The sequence below is a fragment of the Schistocerca piceifrons genome, chromosome 1, assembly GCF_021461385.2.
Source record: "Schistocerca piceifrons isolate TAMUIC-IGC-003096 chromosome 1, iqSchPice1.1, whole genome shotgun sequence".
Classification (NCBI taxonomy): domain Eukaryota; kingdom Metazoa; phylum Arthropoda; class Insecta; order Orthoptera; family Acrididae; genus Schistocerca; species Schistocerca piceifrons.
The window spans coordinates 296,789,949-296,811,984 of record NC_060138.1 but is presented as its reverse complement, the minus strand read 5'-3'; the positions used below and the strand labels follow the sequence as shown (position 1 = coordinate 296,811,984).

Here is a 22,036-nt window from a genome sequence, read left to right as displayed (position 1 = left end):
TGTCTGTTCTTTCGGACATGTCCGACGGGCGTTGATATATATCAACAAGGACAAGTGTGCCCCGACCGGGGCTCCGAACCGGGATCTCCTGCTTACATGGCAGACGCTCTATCCATCTTTTTTTTATTGTCCGTTGTGTTTGGTCGTAGCGGATGTCACATGACATCCATTGAAGTTCGTTGTTGATCCCTTCGCTCAGTTTTTTTTATTACAGAGACCAACCTGCTCTCTGACCTAACACACTGAGCTACCGTGCCGGCTCTGAGCTACGGTGGACACAGAGGCTAGTGCTACTGCAGGGACTATCACATTTCAAAATATGTTCTTTAGTCTCATTTTGGCACTTGGTATGTGATGGTATATTTTGTAGAGTGTTTTTAGTAAATACAGGGTATCATATAAATTCGTGTTCAGTGTATTAATACGATGATTGTATGATCTGTTCCCCGTACATCCACTAACAGAATGCGCTGTGTTGTTTATCAGCTATTTAGGGGGCCAAATTACCCACAGAGGCCCACGATACCACCCTTACCTCTTCTATATTCGAACATCATAAGATTTTTTTTTGCTCTTGTGCATTAAGTTTCATTTTTACATATTTAGAGCATGCTGCCATTCATCGCACCAAATGGAAATACGAAATTAGAATTATATTAATACTGTCAGCTAATCACGTGCGTTGTTATATATCATCTGGGACAGGTGAAAATGTGTACCCCGACCGGGACTCGAACCCGGGATCTCCTACTTACATGGCAAACGTTCTATCCATCTCAGTCACCGAGGGCACAGAGGATAACGCGACTGCAGGGACTATCTCCCTCACGCCTCCCGCGAGACCCACATTCTCACCTTGTATGTCCATACACTACATTCGTAGTGTTCCTACTCAACACACTGATTACTCGTGGAAGACATTCTTACCAAGTCCCGTCAGAGTTCGGGTAATATGTGTGCATCCGCACAGAAGAGGATGGACATGGCCGGTATTGCCAGGACTATATACTTATATGGAAATGGTGTCTGTTCATTCGGACATGTACTTGGCGTAAAAGAACTGCGACTCTTTAGTGGGCTAGATCTCAAAACCTCTTACTACGCTCCATGTAGAAGAGAATGAATACTGTAAAATAAAGAGCTCAGTACCCGTACTCAACAAAAGGTACAGTGGAAGTTTTATATCGATCAGTACAGCTTTACACCTGTATGCAGCAAGGCGACCGGACCTTGCTCTCGTCTTCTGCGTTTAGCGATCAGATTGACCAAAAAGCCGCTACTCACGTTTGGTAAATACGGTTCATCCATATCGGGTGTGCTGAAATACAGCGTAGTATCGAAGGTTTTGGCCGAAACGTCACCCAAACTACGTCCAAGTGACTCGTTGCTTGTACTACAGACGTTACAGACATGGTACGAACAATATACAGTAGGTCAAACCATCCGCTTCGTACAAGGGCTTTGCGTAGTGCACCGATGCTGCACTCGTTTTTTGTAAGCCACATTTTCTGCTTTTGCTGAGCGCTGTATTTACACCAGACATAATGCAACGCCAAAACAACTTCAAGATTGACGACTCAAGCACTTCATCATGAGCACAACAATCACAGACTATCGAAAAAGTTGAACGAAAGCGCATAGGTCAAATGGCGTTTTATGATTAAATGTATTTTTCGCTTAACTACGCATAGGGGAAGACTGGGTGGTATCGGACTAGAGCTGTTTGTGAACTACTGTTGTAATAGTAGCACCTGAAGCGCCACTGTAATGTGAACTATAGAGAGACGAGACCACTCACGCGATTGTGACGCAAAACAACGATGCGTTTCGAAGTAGCAACAAGTTATCTATTTCATGTGTACCCTAATTGTTTGCTTGTGGTGTTGTCCACGTGAAAGTGTGTGAAAGTTTTCTAAATGTTTGCGTTAACGTGTAACTGTGGCGGCACGGGGGTGCCAGTCCAGTATTCACGGAGTCGGATGTGGGAAACCGCCTAAAAGCCACATCCAGGCTTGCCGGCACGTCCCTAATCATTAATCCTCCGGGCGGATTCGCTCTGAGACCGGCGCGCCTGCCCGTATACCGCAGTGCCATTCTGACATTCGGGGAGGGGAGGGGGCAACTCGTCGTTTTTAAAGCCTTAAGTGCCAATGGTTTCTTCCTCAAATCGCCGTGTTATTAATTTTTTTATCTGAAGTACCAGTGTCTTACGCATGAAACCACCAATCCCTGAGGTACTTCTAGGATTCTAATGCGTTATAGCAGTCACTTACAGCGTTCAAACCAACAGTGCTCCGTGATTGTAGGAGATTGTGACATGTACTTTTTTCATAGTGATCATATTGAGAAGATCATTGAGAGTGAAAGTAGGTACATCTACAGCTATTGTAACGTAAATTTGAGTTTGTACTGGTGCTTTTATGAGAGGTTTCGAAAAGAAACCACTACAGCAGTGTGTACTTTTGATTTCAATGTATTACATTCTAGCCCCATTTTTGCTTGTTATTTAGAACTATTATTTGTGTCGGGCATTATGAGTTCATAGGAGTATCAAGATGTGGAACTGTGTGTAGGAAAAATGCGAAATTGCTTTCAAATATTCGCTCTGAAATTATGAGTGGCCGAAAACGATATGCCCCAGTGCTCCAAAACACAAACCACTTCCTTTGAACCATTGAGTGTTTATCTTTTGCCATTTTCTTCTTGTATTCGTTGCTTTCTACGATAATAAAGATTAATTTTCTTAATAAATTAGAATACTACTTTTTCATATACCTGGGACTCAAAGGGTTAAAGTAACAAAATCCGTAGATGTAAAGATATTTTCAAAAGTATCCAAAGGAACTAATGACCATTACTGTTTACACAATATGTATATATATTGTTTAATGGATAACGTCGGATGTTCAGTGAGGCCGCTCGCAGACGATACTGTTTTCAAACTTCCAGCATGCTGGAATAGCTGACTCACAGCTATTCCAGCATGCTGGAATAGCTGTGAGTCCGCAACTTCTGTTAATCAGTACTACGAAAAGTCAGTCCAAAGCTGCAAATTTCACTTTCTTTCATTCACTCGATGACTAGTTTCAAGCTGAGTCCCACTTTCAAATCATCGTAAAAAATGGAAAATGGTGTTTCCGAAAATGTAAAAAAAATGCGCTGTAACTGTTTCTTTGCACATTTTTGTCATGGTCTTTACATTTTCGGGCAACGGCCTTGCCGCAGTGGATACACCGGTTCCCGTGAGAACACCGAAGTTAAGCGCTGTTGGGCGTGGCCGGCAGTTGGATGGGTGACCATCCAAGCCGCCATGCACTGTTGCCATTTTTCGGGATGCAGTCAGCCTCGTAATGCCAATTGAGGAGCTACTCGACCGAATAGTAGCGGCTCCGGTCACAGAAAACCATCATCACGACCGGGAGAGCGGTGTGCTGACCACACGCTCCTCCTATCCGCATCCTCAACTGAGGATGACACAGCGGTTGGATGGTCCCGAAGGGCCATTTGTGGCCTGAAGACGGAGTGCTTTACATTTTCGGAAATTCAATTTTTGACTATGTTACGATGATTTGAAACTGAGTCTCGGCCCAAAACTAGTCATCTAGTGATTAAAACAAAGTGAAATTTGCAACTTTACACTGGTTTTTCGTTGTGCTGATTCCGTTTATTGCAGGAAGATAGAGATGCCAGAAGATTGTAATGAATTGTAGGGATGCATTATTGGTGCAACAAGTGGAAGCTGGTGGAGCATAAATATGAAAAGAATTCGCTGTTGTTCGATTATGGTATTGGCGGCAAATCGTGGAAGACAGTAACTACTGGGAGTAACCATGTGAAGCCTGAAGTGGAATGACCTCACAGGGAAAGCAGATGCCAGGCTGATATTCGTCATACGACGCAAGTGCCTTACAAAAGACATGTTCGACCGATAATTGAGTGCTGCTCTCAGATGTAGGACTCTTGCCAGGTGCCGGCCGCGATGGGCTAGCGGTTCTAGGCGCTCAGTCCGGAACCGGGGGACTGCTACGGTCGCAGGTTCTAATCCTGCCTCGGGCATGGATGTGTGTGATGTCCTTAGGTTGGTTAGGTTTAAGTAGTTCTAAGTTCTATGGGACTGATGACCACAGATGTTAAGTCCCATAGTGCTCAGAGCCATTTGAACCATTTGAACTCTTGCCAGGTTGCATAAACAGAAGAGCTTGAGAAAATCCAAAGAAGTGGGGTGCGTTTCGTTACGTGATAGCTCACACAGACGCTCAGTGGCAGATGCTACAAGACAAATGTGTTTCATGGAAATGTGCGTACCGGGAAGAGTCGGGATCACGGGGTCCTGGATTCGATTCCCATCCGGGTTGGTGATTTTATCTGTCCGAGTACTGGGTGTTTGTGTTTTCTCGTCATTTCATCATCATCATTCGTGACAGTGGCTAGATTGGACTGTGAAAGAAGTTGGACTGTGAAAAAAATTGGGACTTTGCACGGGCGCTGATGAACGCGCAGTTGAGCGCCCCACAAACCCATCATCATCATCCAGGAAGAGTCTGGAAAGATATTACATCCCCCATATACGTCTCGCGAAGGACCATGACAAGAAAATCAGAGAAATTTGAGCTCCTACTGAGGTTTACCGACAATCGTTCTTCCTACGCGCTATTCGCAAATGTTATAGGGAGGGAGGGAATAATGACATCAGAACTACCGTTCACTACACGCCGTAAGATGACTTGTGGAGCACAGATAAATATGCTTTCCAGTGATGATTATGAGCCCGTCACTAATGACTTCTTCCACATTTATAACTGCGACGGCATACACTGCTGGAAAAAAATTAGTACACCTGGTAAGACGACGTCGATTTTGATGTGATCAGGACATATGCCATCTTGGGGATAGCAGATGTACTGATAATAGTGTCAACGTCGTCCGGCAACAGATAGCGTAGTGGTAAAGCGTCCAGAGCGCCATCCATGTTACGCTTTAATATCGAATGCTCATTGCCAGAAGACTCATCTCCCCTTGTAAGCGTATTGTCATATCGCTGGCTTAGTTGTGGAGTATCTTTGCGGGCAGCCGCGTCTGTAGAGAGTCGAGTACGGGACACGGTACTGTTATGTTGTGTAGTGTGTAGCTCTGCATGTGAGAGGCTTTTCTAGTAATCAGGTTGAAGCGTTGCTACAAGTGCTGTTACAGTAAAGTGATGAAATATGGAAGTGATTTAGAGGAAAGTGCCTCAAGAAGTAATGAATAAATGAGCAGTGCCGTCGATAACATATTTATGTTTCCTCTCGTTGCTTGTCGCACAGCATCGATCATCCGCGCCGTGTTCGGTCTCCCAGAATGAACCAATGTGAATCAGTAAAAATTAGTTACCATAAAAGAGTGCAGTCAAGTGCCAGTGTCTTGTAGCGAGCGTGAGGACGTGCGTTCGATCATCGCGTTTCCGCATTATCAACAATCACCCGCACCGCGACGGTTACGCGCACGCTCGTACAAGTGAGAACTGAGAACTGAAAAATTAACTTTACGAACAGTGTTGTATCATTACTAGTGATAAGGAGGACTATTACCAGGTATCTGTATGCGTGACGAGCGTAAGAACTTTCGTTCGATCATTCGGCTTCCGCAGCATCAACAAAAATGGTTCAAATGGCTCTGAGCACTGTGGGACTTAACAGCTGTGGTCATCAGTCCCCTAGAACTTAGAACTACTTAAACCTAACTAACCTAAGGACATCACACACATCCATGCCCGAGGCAGGATTCGAACCTGCGACCGTAGCAGTCGCGCGGTTCCGGACTGTGCGCCTAGAACCGCGAGACCACCGCGGCCGGCAGCATCAACAATCACCCGCGTTGTGTTGGTTACGCGTACGCTCGTCTAAATGATATTTTGTGGACTGTTAATCAACCATTAATTTGGATAACACTTCTGAGTTAGAATGTAAACAGTGCAACCTGTGGTTTCCATATTGTCTCAGAATATAGATGTTCATACCAGACATAGGACAGTGTTGTGTTTTAACGTTGAGTGACTCCCCTAAACCCGCTTGCATATTTCGGTAGATAATTTCAGGCAAACCAACAGCAGTGTGGAGCAGAACAGTACGACCGCTGTGGAATTATCAGGTACGTGGTGTGGACAGGGCGCACGGTCAAGAAAAGCAACGGTCACGAAACGAGAAGTCAGTTTAAAGGACCTCACCCATTCGTACTTCCGGGCGTGTTACACCCTTATTATGTTCTTATGTCTCCCTTTCAATCGCCGTTTATATGTATCATTTCATACTTTTATTTTTAATGTCACTCTACTGACGAGCGGAGGATTGTGCCACTGCCAGCCCTCCCCTGACCATATGGGGCAGGGGAGTTAAATCACAACAAGTAAAAAACAATAAAGCCCAGAAAACTCAATGTGGTGCAGACGTGTGAAGCAAGCAGACAACCACGTCATGGAGACGCACTCGTGCTTCCTACAGCCTCCTAAGCGAGTTTGAAAGGGGTAGCGTTGTGGCTTTCCGAGAGGTGGGATTGTCCTTTCGGAGAATTGCCGCACAAGTTGGACGTGCTGCGTCAGTTGTGCAACGATGCTGGTATCAGTGGGAAAGTGAACACTCTCACAACCGTAGACTAGGTTCTGGTCGTCCATGCAGCGCAAATGCCCGCCAGGGCCGCTGCATTGTAAGGACAGCAGTGGCAGATTGTACAGCTACCACAGCACAGGTAAGAGAGCTCGTGAACCCAGGCGTTACAAGACGAATTGTTGCTAGCTGGTTATTAGCAGTGGGACTACGGTACGCATACTTCTAGCCCGTTTTCCGCTCTCGCCACAGCACTGACGCGGACGGCTCGACTGGTGCCGTCAGAGGATCACTAGGAAGATGCAATAGCGCGCCGTGGTCTTCAGCGATGAAAGGAGATTCTGGCTGCACGCAAATGAGGGTCATTTGCACATACGACTTAGACCTGGTGAGTGCCGTTTCGAAGAAAGCATTCGTCCAAGACACACTGGCCCCGCCCCAGGCTGGGATGCGACAAGCTACGACTGTCGTTCACCTTTGGTGTTTGTGGAGGGGACGCAAACAAGCACTCGGTACGTGCAGAATGTGTCAAATTAGAGGGGTCATCTGAACACAATTTCGACACAAAGCAGCTCAATAGGCTGTGGAGTGGAAGGGGTAGGCTAGCAATAGAACAGTGCATCACCGTTGACTAGACACTCATGTATTGAACACATAAGTCAGGTTTTACCCAAAAGGAACAATCACTACAAATTACAAAATAATATTCTTTTCCTTTAAGTCACTCAAACATTTAAACAGGCCAATAGCAATCGTTTCACTGAAAGCCTTTTAAGAAAGCAAGACTAGAAAATTTGAATGATGAGTTAAAATCATATTTAAATAGGCTCTGACCGAGCACATATTTTAAAACAAAATACTTCCTTTAAGGAACTAGCGATCAAAATATTACATCCAAGACTTTTAAGATTAAACAGTAATATATAACATCAGAGAGCTGCAGTCCCAAGTTTTAAGCAGCACGTTTCAGATGGACTGCACCGCAACAGTACAATACAAGTCCCTCAGAGGATCTCCCCACACAGGAAGTTATTGCCGCAATCGACAAAATATCAACATCATTGTCAACATAACATACATCACAAGTCCAGACCTAGGACGGCACCGACACCCCGCAATTTAGCACGCAAAAAACTACAGCGATGCACTCATCACGTATCCTTACAAAATCCAAGAACAGAAAGCCGGCTCCCCAATAGCGGAACATTTAACCACGCGCAGCGTGCGGGTTTGCGGGATGCTGATCTCGCCGTTGACCTCAACACCAGTTCAAATACTTGTCAGCCTACAATCTTGAACCACCATACACATTCCTTCAGCTACTGCATAGAAAGCCAATGTGATAGGCAAACAGAGCAGCATATGATAAAAGCTTAAGCAATTTCCTTACTAGACAACCCTTATGAATAGTAGCTGTATTTTTTTTTTTAAACGTGAGCACACCCACAATCAAAAGACAAGCAACGCCAATCATAAGGACAGTAGCACATAAGCAAGTAGCAATGGTAACTTCTGCTTAGATTGGCTACAAGTCAGCGCGTGATTTAACACACCAGAGAACAGACTTCACAACATAACCATCAATACAATAGCAAATTACTCACACGTGTACTCCCCAACGATTTCGATTCGCAAAGCCATAGACAAAACGTGGAGAACGTATCACTTAGACCAACATAATGGTGCTCCCTCAGTTACCCCAAATAACTGAATCCCTTAGTTGCACAGCAAAGAACCAGGCGTAATGAAACCACCACAGTTTTCGCCTCTAAATTGTCACAGTACAAGTCAGACTCAATCACAAATGTAATTTTACATCACCAGTTCCCGTATAGTCAATACAAGCGCCTGATTTTCACCCGTTTATAACGGCAGGCAGCAACATCGTACGGAAAACAGTGTAGACACAAACTCTTACCAATTCTCTTCTCCGAAAGCGGCCACCGCAACTCTTGGGAACCACTGAGACATCCAATGCAAAAATCGTTACTCCTTCACACAAATTACAGGACGCCCGCTTCCCGCTGTTTGCTACAGCGCCTTCCGTTCCGAGCCAACTTGTATATCTCCATGCGATAGGTCCGGTCCCACACTCACTGCGCCAACCCGACAACCGTCTTCCCCCACGTCCCGGACCACACCCCCACAGGACCTCGGCTCGTTACTCTTCGCTTAGGCACCAGAGGGCGCTGCTTACAGCCCTGACCGTGGCAGGAAAGATAAACCACCAGAGTGGCACTATCGATATGAGCCGCCTCGGCTCAGTTAGACTCGTTCTTCTTCCGTTCTGCCAACAGGAAGCTGATTCGTTCTTCCAACAGGATAATGCTCGCCCACACGCTGCCTATGAAACTCAGCGTGCTCTGCAAGATGAGCAGCAACATCCATGATCTCTGGACTTGCCTCTAGCCGAGCACGTGTAGGATATGACCAGACGACAAGTGACACGTGCGACTTGTCAACCAACATCTCTTACAGAACTATGTGACAGGTTCAAAATGTTTCAAATGGCTCTAAGCACTATGGGACATAACGTCTGAGGTCATCAGTCCCCTAGACTTAAAACTACTTAAACCTAACTGACCTGAGGACATTACATACATCCATGCCCGAGGCAGGATTCGAACCTGCGACCATAGCAGCAGCACCTGGACTGCCTGGAGCTAGAACCGCTCGACCAGAGCGGCCAGCAAGTGACAGGTGGAGCAGGAGTGACATAACGTGTTCCAGGACAGGGTCGCCATCTGCACGATCGATTGGATGCCAGAGTTCGAACCTGCGACCGTAGCAGCAGCACGGTTCCGGACTGCAGCGCCTGGAACCGTTCGGTCACAGTGATCGGCACGTGACAGGTGTAGCAGGAGTGACATAACGTGTTCCAGGACAGGGTCGCCATCTGCACGATCGATTGGATGCCAGAGTTCGAACCTGCGACCGTAGCAGCAGCACGGTTCCGGACTGCAGCGCCTGGAACTGTTCGGCTACAGCGATAGGCATGTGACAGGTGGAGCAGGAGTGACATAACGTGTTCCAGGACAGGGTCGCCATCTGCACGATCGATTGGATGCCAGAATGCGAACCTGCGACCATAGCAGCAGCACAGATCCGGACTGCAGCGCCTGGAACCGTTCGGTCACAGCGATCGGCACGTGACAGGTGTAGCAGGAGTGACATAACGTGTTCCAGGACAGTAGGCGCCATCTACACAATTGACCGGATGCCAGAGTTAGCGCCTGCATTGCCGTCCGAGAAGGCTGCACTTTGTACTAGCATCGTTGTTTCAGCATGGGTCGATACTTGGTGCCTTCGAACGTGTTGTTCTATTGGCCTGTAAGTGTAATAATTCACGTGCTCCACATGCACTGTTGCAACAATAACTCTTGAGTGAACTGGAAACCTCTGAAACGGCGTACTAATTTTTTTCCAGCAGTGTATTGCCAGGAGACACGGTAAGCGTAATTAATGTGCGGTTTCCAGCGAGGCAGCTGACCTGCCCGCTGTGCGGTACAGTGCGACGCCCAGACGAGGCCGCGTCAAACGCAGCGCTGGCCGCCGCCGCTGCCGCCGCAGCCGCGCCTGTCACGCCCTATCGCTAGCTGCCGCGAGCAGAACACAGTCAGCGCCGCGGCCCGCGCTCCCGCTATTAATTAAAACGGACGCCACGTGGAGATAACGCGCTGAAATATGGCGCCATCCCTCCCTACGCTCTGCCGCTGCCCTTCAGCTCCAAAGAAAATAAGTCAACTTTATGTCGGTTCATAAAACTGGTAAAGTGCAATTCTCTCTGCGCTCCTCATAAAGGCGTATCTGTCTCTATTTAATAGACACGGTCCTGCACATGATATCTATGGAGATATACTTATCTTGCAATCTTTCTACCTTTGCACGAAAGTGCTCCACTGTGACTCCTCTAATAAAGCAAGTACGCAAATAAAAACAAAAGTGCTGCTAATAAAAGTCTTCGTAGTGACCCATAGCTAAAATTTTATCCAGTCCTTACGTTTTGATTGTGTTGGCAATGAAGAACTGAAGACTGCAGAAGTACGAAATTACCCTCTGAGCTGCTGTTTTTACTCTTTTTCTCCTGAAAATCACGACAAAATCTTCTTCTGCCCCTCCATGCCACATTCCATTTCTCTATGGGACGACATTGTTATGTGGCTTTTCATCCTGTTAGTGGCAGGTGGTGGCCAGATTTCCTTCCTGACATCAGTGTATCTATATCTACAAATCGCCGTGTAGAACTGGACAAATAAATGCAATAAAGTAGTAATTCATTCAGAACACCACAATGTGTATACCCTCTTAATCGCAAATGATCACATGGTCTTGCGACTGATGAAAAAATGTCCTATATGGTGAGAAAATTAATAGAGGACTATAGCAAATGGGGACTGGAGATGAACATGAAGAAGACAGAATACTTAATGACAGGAATGCTGTCTCTTGAAGTAGCAGACAATGTGATAATTGATAATGGTGAAAGTTAAAAAATACCTAGGGAATATCTGTTATATATATGAAGTAGGGAGTAGGTATGTGTGTACGTCCAGGATCTTCTCTTAAACCGCTAGACTGATTTCAACCAAATTTTGCACAGAAACAGCAGTTCTCACAAGTGTCAGTACTGTAGGGTTTATAACCTCCTGGCCCAAATCGCAGTGGAGATAGGGCAAAAACAGTTTTCCCGACCCCTGGCATATAGGCTGTCCTCTATGACAGACATACTATGTAGGACATGTTTAGACTGCCTGATCAATTTACTTACATGTCAGGTTCAAGAAACTGTTTCCCAGCCCCCAACATGTAAGCTTCCCTACAAACAGGCATGCTTTGTTAGAGTACTAACGGCCTGTCTTAATGACTTGCTTTTACGGCGGCCTGTAACTCATGGGTAAGAAACGGTTTTTCCAGCCCTTGACATGTAGGCTGCCCTGTGTGAGAGGCATACTGTATTTGTAGCGAGCCACGGTGGAGGGATGGATAGTGAGAGAGGGAGTCAGGAGGAGATGGATGGGGGAAGGGGAAATGAGGGTAGTGACAGAGAGATGGGGCGGAGGGGAAGGACAGAGAATGGAGAAGGAGTAGACACTAGAGTGTGGGAGGGACAGAAGGTGAGCACCACAGAGAAGAGATGGAGTAGATGGGCAGAGAGAGGGGAGAGTATGGGATCAAAAGAGAGAGGGGGAAGAGGAGATGCACAGAGAGAGGGAGAAAGGGGAGGTTAAGAGAGAGACTGGGAACGAGGAGATAGAGATGGGAGTATGAGGCAGGCAGAGTGCTGGAATAAGAAGTGGAAACAGAGAGGGGGAACGAGATATGGGCAACATTGTGTCAAAAGCATATGTGGGTGAAGCCACAGGCAAAGGGTAGCAGTCAGTGTAGAGATGACTTGACAAAAAGACTGAGCTCCAAATGAAGAGCAATATCAACATTGAAAAAACAAATCTTCTTTGAGCCAGTTCCAATCATCGTTCAGAATGCTGGAAGATTATGAGGAAGAAATGCAAGAAGATTGAAAGTCTAGAAATGGACTCCATAAGATGAGCTTCAAGTATCGCGCATATTGAACATGAATAAAAGAGTATATACGAGGAATAGCATACAAGAAATATACCATAATGAATGCAATAGAACGCAAAGAACTTTTGTGAATTAAATTATTAATGAGAATGGGACAAGAAAGAATACCCAAAAAAATGTTTGGAGACAAAGCGACAAACAGAAAGACAGAAGAAGACCGTGACTTAAATGGCTTCAACGGATAGAAATGAGTATGACCAACAGAAATTTGATCTTTGAAGACATAAAAAATAGATTATTGTATTTATAATAATAGATTATATGAAGCACGAAGGCAATCACAAAAAAGAAATAAATACAGGCAAATGAACGAATAGAAAGGAACAAAGAGTGTGGGAAGTATTGGAGAACAGTGAGGTTTAAAAGAAGTTTATAGGAGGGAAGTACTGAGCTGTGTTTGGTCATCCAGTATTGAATCAGGACTGTTGGTCAGAAGTTTGTTGATGTCTAGGACTCACGACAGGTTGAGTCTTTGTCCACTGTTTGCTCAATGGAGGGAGTGTGACTGTGCCTGGTAGCTATGGCTCACACTCAGTACATGCTCAGGAAACGTGGACTCCTAATTTTGTAAGCTTCTGCTGCCTTCATGTTCAGCGAGCCTAGTTGCTGTGTCTCTGCGTGATTGACAAACAAAACTTATCACAATCAGGATACTGTAATGGGGGCCAATGCATCGCAGAAAGGGGAAAAAAACGCATTTGTAGCAATGAAAGCGCAGAAATCTGCTGTACAATACAAAACATTAGTATAATACCGCGTCTCGATGTTTTTAAATCTATAAATCACCTCAAACCAATATGATATTCACTATTAGAGATTTGTTGTACATACCTATGAAAAGTGTCTGGTCCTCCTTTCACGTACTTCTCTTTACATCCGTAGCAACAACAATACTGCACCATGGCTGTTATTACTATTAAAATGTGTAGAACCGCATGTAAAAACAGGTGAATACGTGTAATATTAAAGTTTTGCTGGTACCACAATTTGCAGACAAGCAGCGACGTTCTACTACACGTGACTAGACCGGTTTGATGTTGAGAACATGCGCAGTGGGGTATGCTCACTCCATAGATATTTATTCTCTATGAGCGCTATAGCAGTGACTTATGAACTGTATTATTTGCTTGCACTGAAATTGTATATACCGAAGGACATGGATTATTTGCATGTCGCCATTTGTTTGTGACTCATCTTTGCGAACACACAGAATTAAATATTGTCAATTTAACTTACTGTAATAAACTCCATTAATACGATTTGCTAGAATTGTTGCCTAGCGATCCAAGAAAACAGCTTCCTAGGCGCCCTATATTAGACGAGTGGCCAGGATACTACACACTCTATTGTGCTTTTCAAGTGTAATTATGTTGCTTTACCAAAAGCCGACGGAAGAATCAGTTACCGTTATACGACGACAATATTTAATCTCCGGAATGTATTCTGATACAAAAGAGTAATTTTTTCCATTGCTCTTGAAATATGGTGAATAGTAGGTTTACAGCATATCTGATACGAAGCGTGTCAGACACTTCGTTTTCAACCATAGATAGTGTTTGGGGCTCAGGCCAGTGTTTTGCTCAGGCTTCTCCAGCAAACATTTCAGAGTGTCTACGTTCCATGGGGCTTTAGCCACCAAAATAATATCTTGCCGCCAGTGGAATGTGTCATTTTTGCCACAATGCAAGAAACATGCAGAGTAAAATCTTTTAAGAAACGCTTGTATCTTTCTTCATACGACTAATGGTTGAATACTGATCGGAGTACTAGCTTGAATAGTATGCAGAATGCAGGAAAACCGTGGTTTGATTACAACAGTGTAAGGGACGTCAGCTAGAGTAACGTAAGCCAGCTAACCACATGTCGTAAATCCACCGACATCGAGCTAACAGTGTACACCAGCATCTAGTGACTGACGAGCGAGCGAAGGTGTGTGCAGGTAACTTAACGTTTTCAGATAATAGCTGTTACGCTGAAGTTACTGATTAAATTAGCTCAAAATAACTGTTTATTCGTGAGTCAAAGCAACCCAAATTTTAAATTCCTACCCACAGCAGTGAAGGTGGTTAAAGCTTGACTGTTAACTCCCCTCAAATCAACCAACTGTTTACTCATATACGCTAGAGTCACCTTAATTCCACTAATATAATGTAATAATGAACGGCACGACAGAAACAACGCTGTGGTATGACGATAGACATGTAATGGTATAAGTTGCAACGCTTTTAATGATGAAATCTGAAGGCTATTTTTTAAAAATATTTGTTTATGTACGATCATGAACGATGTCCTTTTCTAACAAGTAAATCATTTACTGTAATCTAAGGCACTGTTGGAATCCAACAGAGGTAACAAATTATAAACACCTGTATTTTAAGTATCAAAGTTCTACAGGACATGCTCGAAATTTCTGCTTCCAGCTTCGCTACAAATGTGAAATTCTCCACAAAATGATTGGCTTATCTCTCGAAAATTCCTAGCATGTTCTGAATGATTGTTGCAGGTTGAAATTTCCTTACCATCAGTCGTTCAGGACTGTCGAATGCCAAGTACTTGTTGCAGATAGCCTCGACTCTCTGTGGTAAAAATTCTATGACGATGGCTGTATAGTTAATCGTTACGTAGCACTTTATGTTTGATTCATCATTTGGTGTCCTGATTTGGCCTTACTATTGCTAATTTTTCCGTATGGGTTTGATGGATCAAGAACTTACCAAATATTTGTACGTGCAAAGGGGAGTGATTATGAGATACGTAGGTAACAATATTATCAAATATATCTGATAACTGCTGCAAGATCGAAACCAATTATATAGTATAGGCGAGCAGTACTGCTAAATAGGAGTAAATTACAATAATTATTTGAGGGGAGAGACTGACTATTGAGAAACTAGTAGAGAACACTGTCCAGATCTTATTTAGTTAGCAATGCAGGTCCATACAGATAAATACCTAAGTATCGACCACTACTGAGGAAAAAAATACACAGGAATACTACACAGAGTCTGCTACGCACTGTGACGTGCTACAGAGGAACAGAACTATCTCGTCGAAATAGCTGTGTCTGATGTGATGACACCTGGTCGTATTAAAAGGTAATCAAATAGTCATATCTTTTCAACAGTTTTGGTCTAAATAACTCAAATGCTTAACCTTTGATGCCTTAGCACCAGTAACTGATATGTATGTTAATAGTGGTACTGCGTACGTAAGTGTCCTCCTTCGTAGCTGATTAGTGAGAGCGAACCCAGGTTCTATTGCTGGTACTGCCAAGGATTTGTCTTTAGTCAGAGGACTGGAGCTGAGAGCATTCAGCTTTGTGATGCCAATTGAAGAGTTATTTGTCCGAGTTGTAGCGGATCCAGGTCACGAAACTGACAACGAACAGGCTCAACCCACGTCCTTTCATAGCGCACCGAATGACGCCATAGGCGGACGACGACACAGCGCTCGGTCGGTACCGGTGGGCCCACCAGGGGCTGCGGAGATAATTTACGTTTCCTTGTGTGTAAGTCTCCAAGTGGGAACTACAGTGAAAAGCCAAAGAAACTGGTACACGTGCCTAACATAGTGTAGGGCACCCCCGAGCATGCAGAAGTGCCGCAACATGACGCGGCATGGACTCGACTAATGTCTGAAGTAGTGCTGTAGGGAACTGACACAATGAACCTTGCAGAGCTGTCCATAAATCCGTAAAAGTACGAGGGGTTGGAGGTCTCTTCTGAACTGCACGTTGCAAGGCATCCCAGTTTGTGCTTAATAATGGTCATTTCTGTTTTCGTTGAATGGTTCGCACGCTGATACTTGCTCATGGCCCAGCATTGAAATCTGCAGCAATTTGCGGAAGGGCTACACTTCTGTCACGTTGAACGATTCCCTTCAGTCGTCGTTGGTTCCATTCTTGCAGGGTCTTTTTCCGGCCGCTGCGATGTCGGAGATTTAATGTTTTACCGGATTCCTGATATTCACGGTCACTCGTAAAATGGTCTTATGGGAAAATCCTCACATCATCGCTACCTCGGAGATGCTGTGTCCCATAGCTCGTGCGTCGACTGTAAAACCACTTTCAAACTCACTTACATCTTGATAACCTGCCATTGTAGCAGCAGTAACCGCACAACTGCGCCAGGCACTTGTGTTATACAGGCGCCGTATTCTGCCTATTTACATATCTCTGTATTTCAATACGCTTGCCTATACCTGTTTTTCGGCGCTTCATTGTATCAGACTGGAAGCTCAAGAGTGAAGCACTCGCATTAAAAAGGGTGTAAGACGGGGATGTGGCCGGGCGCGGTGGCCGAGCGGTACTAGGCGCTTCAGTCCGGAACCGCGTGACTGCTACGGTAGCAGATTCGAGTCCTGCCTCGGGCATGGATATGTGTGTTGTCCTTAGGTTAGTTAGGTTTAAGTAGTTCTAAGTTCTAGCGGACTGATGACCTCAGATGTAAAGTCCCATATTGCTCAGAGCGGGGATGTGATCTTCCGCCACTGCTGTTCAATTACACATTTGAGAAGCAATGGCTGAAATAAAAGAAACATTCGAAAGTGGAATTAAAATTTAATGTGAAAATTCGCTGATGACATTGCTATCCTCACTGAAAGGATCTGCTGAATGGAATGAACAGTCTAATGCGTACACGATATGGGCTGAGAGTAAATCCACGGAAGACGAACGTAATGAGAAGTAACAGAAACGAGAACAGCGAGAAACTTAACATCAGGATTGGTGATAATGAAATAAATGGAGTTAAGGAATTCTGCTACGTAGGCAACAAAATAATCTGTGATGGACGGAGCAAGGAGGGCACAATTAGCGGACTACCACGGGCAGCAAGGGGCTTTCCTGGCCAGGAGATGTCTACTAGTATCAAACATAAGGCCTTAATTTGAAGAGGAAATTTCTGGGAATGTTCATTTGGAGCACAGCACCGTATGGTAGTGAAATATGCAGTGTGGCAAAACCAGAAAAGAAGAGAATCGAAGCATTTGAGATGCGGTGCTATGGAAGAGTGTTGGAGTGTTGAAAATCAGGTAGACTGGTAAGTTAAGGAACGAGGACGTTTTCCGGAGAGTCGGCGAGGAAAAGAATATATGGAAGACATTGACAAGAAGAAGGGACGGGATGATAGTGGCCGAGCGGCTCTAGGCGCTTCAGTCTGGAACCGCGCGACCGCTACGGTCTCAGGTTCGAATTCTGCCTCTGGCATGGATGTGTGTGATGTCCTTAGGTTAGTCAGCTTTAAGTAGTTCTAAGTTCTAGGGGACTGATAACCTCAGATGTGAAGTCCTATAGTGATCAGAGCCATTTGAACCATTTGGACAAGATGATAGGAAATGAGGGACTAACTTTCATGGTACTATAGGGAGCTGTTGAAGATAAAAACTGTAGAGGAAAACAGAGATTGGAATACATCCAGCAAATAATTGAAGGCGTAGGTTGTAAGTGCTACTCTGAGACGAAGGAGAGGAATTCGTGCCACAAAGGAAAAATCTCTGGCGGTGCAGTGAATGGAGCCAGTTTCCTCCGCGTGGTTGACAGACAGACACTCTGTTGTGGTGGCGGGCACTTGAGCTGTAAATCAAATGAAATGGTTTAATGGGAGGCCGAAACGTCAAATAACCAGGTGGAAGGCTGATAAAGACGGGTACTTGTCACGTAGTCACTGCCCCGCTGACAAACAGAAATTATGCGACATGAAAGCAGTTGTCCGAAGGACAATGAGAGACGCTTTTAACGAATTTGAAAGCAATATTTTATCTGCAGATTCTAAAAATTACCCCAAAAAATTTTGGTGCTACGTAAAATCTATGAACGCTACAAGTAATTGAATACCTTCTCTTGCTGACAGTACGGGTAATGTAACTGATGATGATAAACAGAAGGCCAAAATTCTAAACCCAGCTTTCAAAAACTCATTTACATTAGAGGACTGCAGCACCATTCCCTCTTTCAATTATCGAACAAACGAAAGGATGGCTGACATAGTGTTTAGTGTATCTGGGATTGTAAAACAGCTAAGATCCCTAGACGCCAGAAAAGGATCTGGCCCAGACGGTATCCCCGTAAGATTTAATGTTGACTATGCTACAAATATAGCACCATTCTTATCCGTCATCTGTCGGAGATCATTGGAACGGCGGAAAATTCCACGGGACTGGAAGAAGGCCCAGGTCATAGCAATCTATAAAAAGGGTAGAAAATCGGATGCACATAATTACCGGCCAATTTCACTGACATCGATTTGTTGTAGAATTATGGAACATATTTTGTGTTCAGACATAATGACCTTTCTAGACTCTGAGAAGCTCATCTGCAGAAACCAGCAAGGTTTTAGGAAACAGTGGTCATGCGAGACACAGCTAGCCCTCTTTGTGCATGATATACAACAGGCTCTAGATAGCGGCTCCCAGGTTGATGCCATATTTCTCGACTTTCGAAAGGCTTTCGACTCAGTTCCGCACTGTCGCTTGCTACAAAAAGTGCGCGCTCACGGTCTGACCAATGACATATGCGGTTGGATAGAAAGTTTTCTAACAGACAGGGAGCAGTATGTCGTCCTGAACGGGGTTACTTCAACAGAAACAAGAGTAACTTCAGGTGTGCCCCAGGGCACCGTAATAGGTCCTCTGCTTTTTACGCTTTACGGAAACGATCTGATTGATGGTATTGACAGCGGCCTTTGACTGTTTTCCGATGATGCTGTAGTCTACAGGAAAGTAGTATCACACGAAAGTTGTGAACAAATCAATGAGGATTTGCAGAAAATAAATGCGTGGTGTAATGACTGGCAGTTATCTCTCAATATTCGTAAGTGTAACCTATTATGTATAACAAGGCGAAAATCCCCATTAATGTATGAGTACAAAATAAATGATCAGTCTTTGGAAGCGGTAACATCAGTCAAGTATCTGGGTGTGACCATTCGAAATGATCTCAAATGGAATGATCAGATTACACAAGTAACGGGTAAGGCGAACTCTAGATTGCGGTTTAGTGGTAGAATCCAGAAGCGATGCAGTCCTTCAACAAAGGAAATAGCTTACAATACGTTAGTTCGTCCAGTCTTAGAGTATTGTTCATCTGTATGGGACCCTTACCAGTTGGGTCTGATTCAAGAGATTGAGAAGGTCCAAAGAAGAGCGGCAAGATTCGTGACTGGTACATTTAGCCATCGCGAGAGGGTTACATATCTCATAGATAGTTTGAAGTGGGACACACTTGCAGACAGACGATGCGCGAAACGGAAGGGGCTGCTCACTAAATTCCGAAATCCAATCATCACCGAGGATGTAGAGCATATATCACTACCACCAACTTTCAAATCGCGTAATGATCATCATTCAAAGATAAGAGAAATAAGAGCTCGTACTGAGGCGTTCAGACAGTCGTTTTTCCCTCGCGCGATCCACGAGTGGAACAGAGGGGGGGAAATATAACTTTGGCGCGAATTGTGCCCTCCGCCACACACCGCTTGGTGGCTAGCGGAGTATACAGGGTGTTACAAATAGGTACGGCCAAACTTTCAGGAAACATTCCTCACACACAAGTAAAGGAAAGATGTTATGTGGACATGTGTCCGGAAACGCTTAATTTCCATGTTAGAGCTCATTTTAGTTTCGTCAGTATGTACTGTACTTCCTCGATTCACTGCCAGTTGGCCCAATTGAAGGAAGGTAATGTTGACTTCGGTGCTTGTGTTGACATGCTACTCATTGCTCTACAGTACTAGCATCAAGCACATCAGTACGTGGCATCAACAGGTTAGTGTTCATCACGAACGTGGTTTTGCAGTCAGCGCAATGTTTACAAATGCGGAGTTGGCAGATGCCCATTTGATGTATGGATTAGCACGGGGCAATAGCCGTGGGGCAGTACGTTTGTATCGAGACAGATTTCCAGAACAAAGGTGTCCCGGAGCACGGAACATTCCAGCCTATGACCCGCGACTGGGGAAGACCTACAACGACGAGGACACCGGCAATGGACAAGGCAATTCCTCTTGCAGTTGACGATAACCCTAATGTCAGCGTCAGAGAAGTTGCTGCTGTACAAGGTAACGTTGACCACGTCACTGTATGGAGAGTGCTACGGGAGAACCAGTTGTTTCCATACCATGTACAGCGTGTGCAGGCACTATCAGCAGCTAATTGGCCTCCACGGGTACACTTCTGCGAATGGTTCATCCAACAATGTGTCAATCCTCATTTCAGTGCAAATGTTCTCTTTACGGATGAGGCTTCATTCCAACGTGATCAAATTGTAAATTTTCACAATCAACATGTGTGGTCTGACGAGAATCCGCACGCAATTGTGCAATCACGTCATCGACACAGATTTTCTGTGGACGTTTGGGCAGGCATTGTTGGTGGTGTCTTGATTGGGCCCCATGTTCTTCCACCTGCGCTCAATGGAGCACGTTATTATGATTTCATACGGGATACTCTACCTGTGCTGCTAGAACATGTGCCTTTACAAGTACAACATGTGGTTCATGCACGATGGAGCTCCTGCACATTCCAGTCGAAGTGTTCGTACGCTTCTCAACAACAGATTCGGTGACCGATGGATTGATAGAGGCGGACAAATTCCATGGCCTCCACGCTCTCCTGACCTCAACCCTCTTGACTTTCATTTGTGGGGGCATTTGAAAGCTCTTGTCTACGCAACCCCGGTACCAAATGTAGAGACTCTTCGTGCTCGTATTGAGGACGGCTGTGATACAATACGCCAGGGCTGCATCAGCGCATCAGGGATTCCATGCGACGGAGGGTGGATGCACGTATCCTCGCTAACGGAGGACACTTTGAACATTCCCTGTAACAAAGTGTTTGAAGTCACGCTGGTACGTTCTGTTGCTGTGTGTTTCCATTCCATTATTAATGTGATTTGAAGAGAAGTAATAAAATGAGCTCTAACATGGGAAGTAAGCGTTTCCGGACACATGTCCACATAACATATTTTCTTTCTTTGTGTGTGAGGAATGTTTCTTGAAAGTTTGGCCGTGCCTTTTTGTAACACCCTGTATATGTAGATGTAGATGTACTTGTAATGCAATATTTTTCGAACAGCCAATAACACAGATCACTGGCGGTGGTGGTGCCCTCTTAGACGGCCTGGAGAACTCAGCTACCTCCATTGTGGCCGAGGCTGAGCTACGGAAGACGACAGATGGCCGCCGGCTCGCCGGAGTCCCGGGGGGTGGCCCGCCGCCGCCGCCACCGACGCCTCCGCTTCCGCTAGTGACGTCACCGCTTTTTGCCGGCATTTCGGGATCTGCAGTCCCAGAACTAATCCGGGGCGCTCCTCCGCGACTGCGGCCGGCAGACGCGGCTCCAGAATTACGGATTTATGCAAATGCAGTCGCCTAACTGGCGCCGGGTCGGATACGTGATGCGCGGGGCGGCTGGCAGGCAGGCAAGCACGCACCTGCTTGTTATTATGCGACGCCCACGTCCCGTCGGTGAACACGCCCGTGACCCCGCCGCTGGAGATGCAACACGGCGCGCACACTGCACTGACAGGTATGGAAATTTTCAGGCATTTCTGCATCTGCTCCTTCTAAAAGAAACAAGGCCTTGAATTTACAGGGAAACATATTCTAGGATGTGTGATTCACATAGCGAAACTTTTGACTAAACAGACTTGAAGCTCCAGGTGCGGCGCGGAAGGTGTTGCATAATTCAGCAGAAATATGCGTAGGAAGCCGCAACCAACTCGTACCGCAACCGTTGATGAGAGGAGGCGACGTGACTCTCTAAGTCGGGATGCGACGTGTCATTCTCCAACATGGCATTAATACAGGCTGTTCCCACGTTATTCACGAGCTTATACCTCCTGCACGAATGAAGATAGAAACTTGGAATCAAATTTAACA

At 45.2% G+C, this 22,036-nt stretch overlaps 1 protein-coding gene and 1 pseudogene across 1 annotated transcript in view; one reads left to right on the top strand and one right to left on the bottom strand.

The window, feature by feature from the left end:
• The window catches only part of LOC124713235 (collagen alpha-2(IV) chain), a 104,480-nt gene extending 82,769 nt beyond the window's left edge, over nt 1-21,711 (bottom strand). The window contains exon 1 of the mRNA XM_047242935.1: nt 21,293-21,711. Coding sequence (XP_047098891.1) covers nt 21,293-21,711 — 419 coding nt within the window. The remainder of the gene's footprint in view (nt 1-21,292) is intronic.
• Nucleotides 3,207-3,324, top strand: LOC124717525 (annotated as a pseudogene).
• Nucleotides 21,712-22,036: the final 325 nt, after the last annotated feature.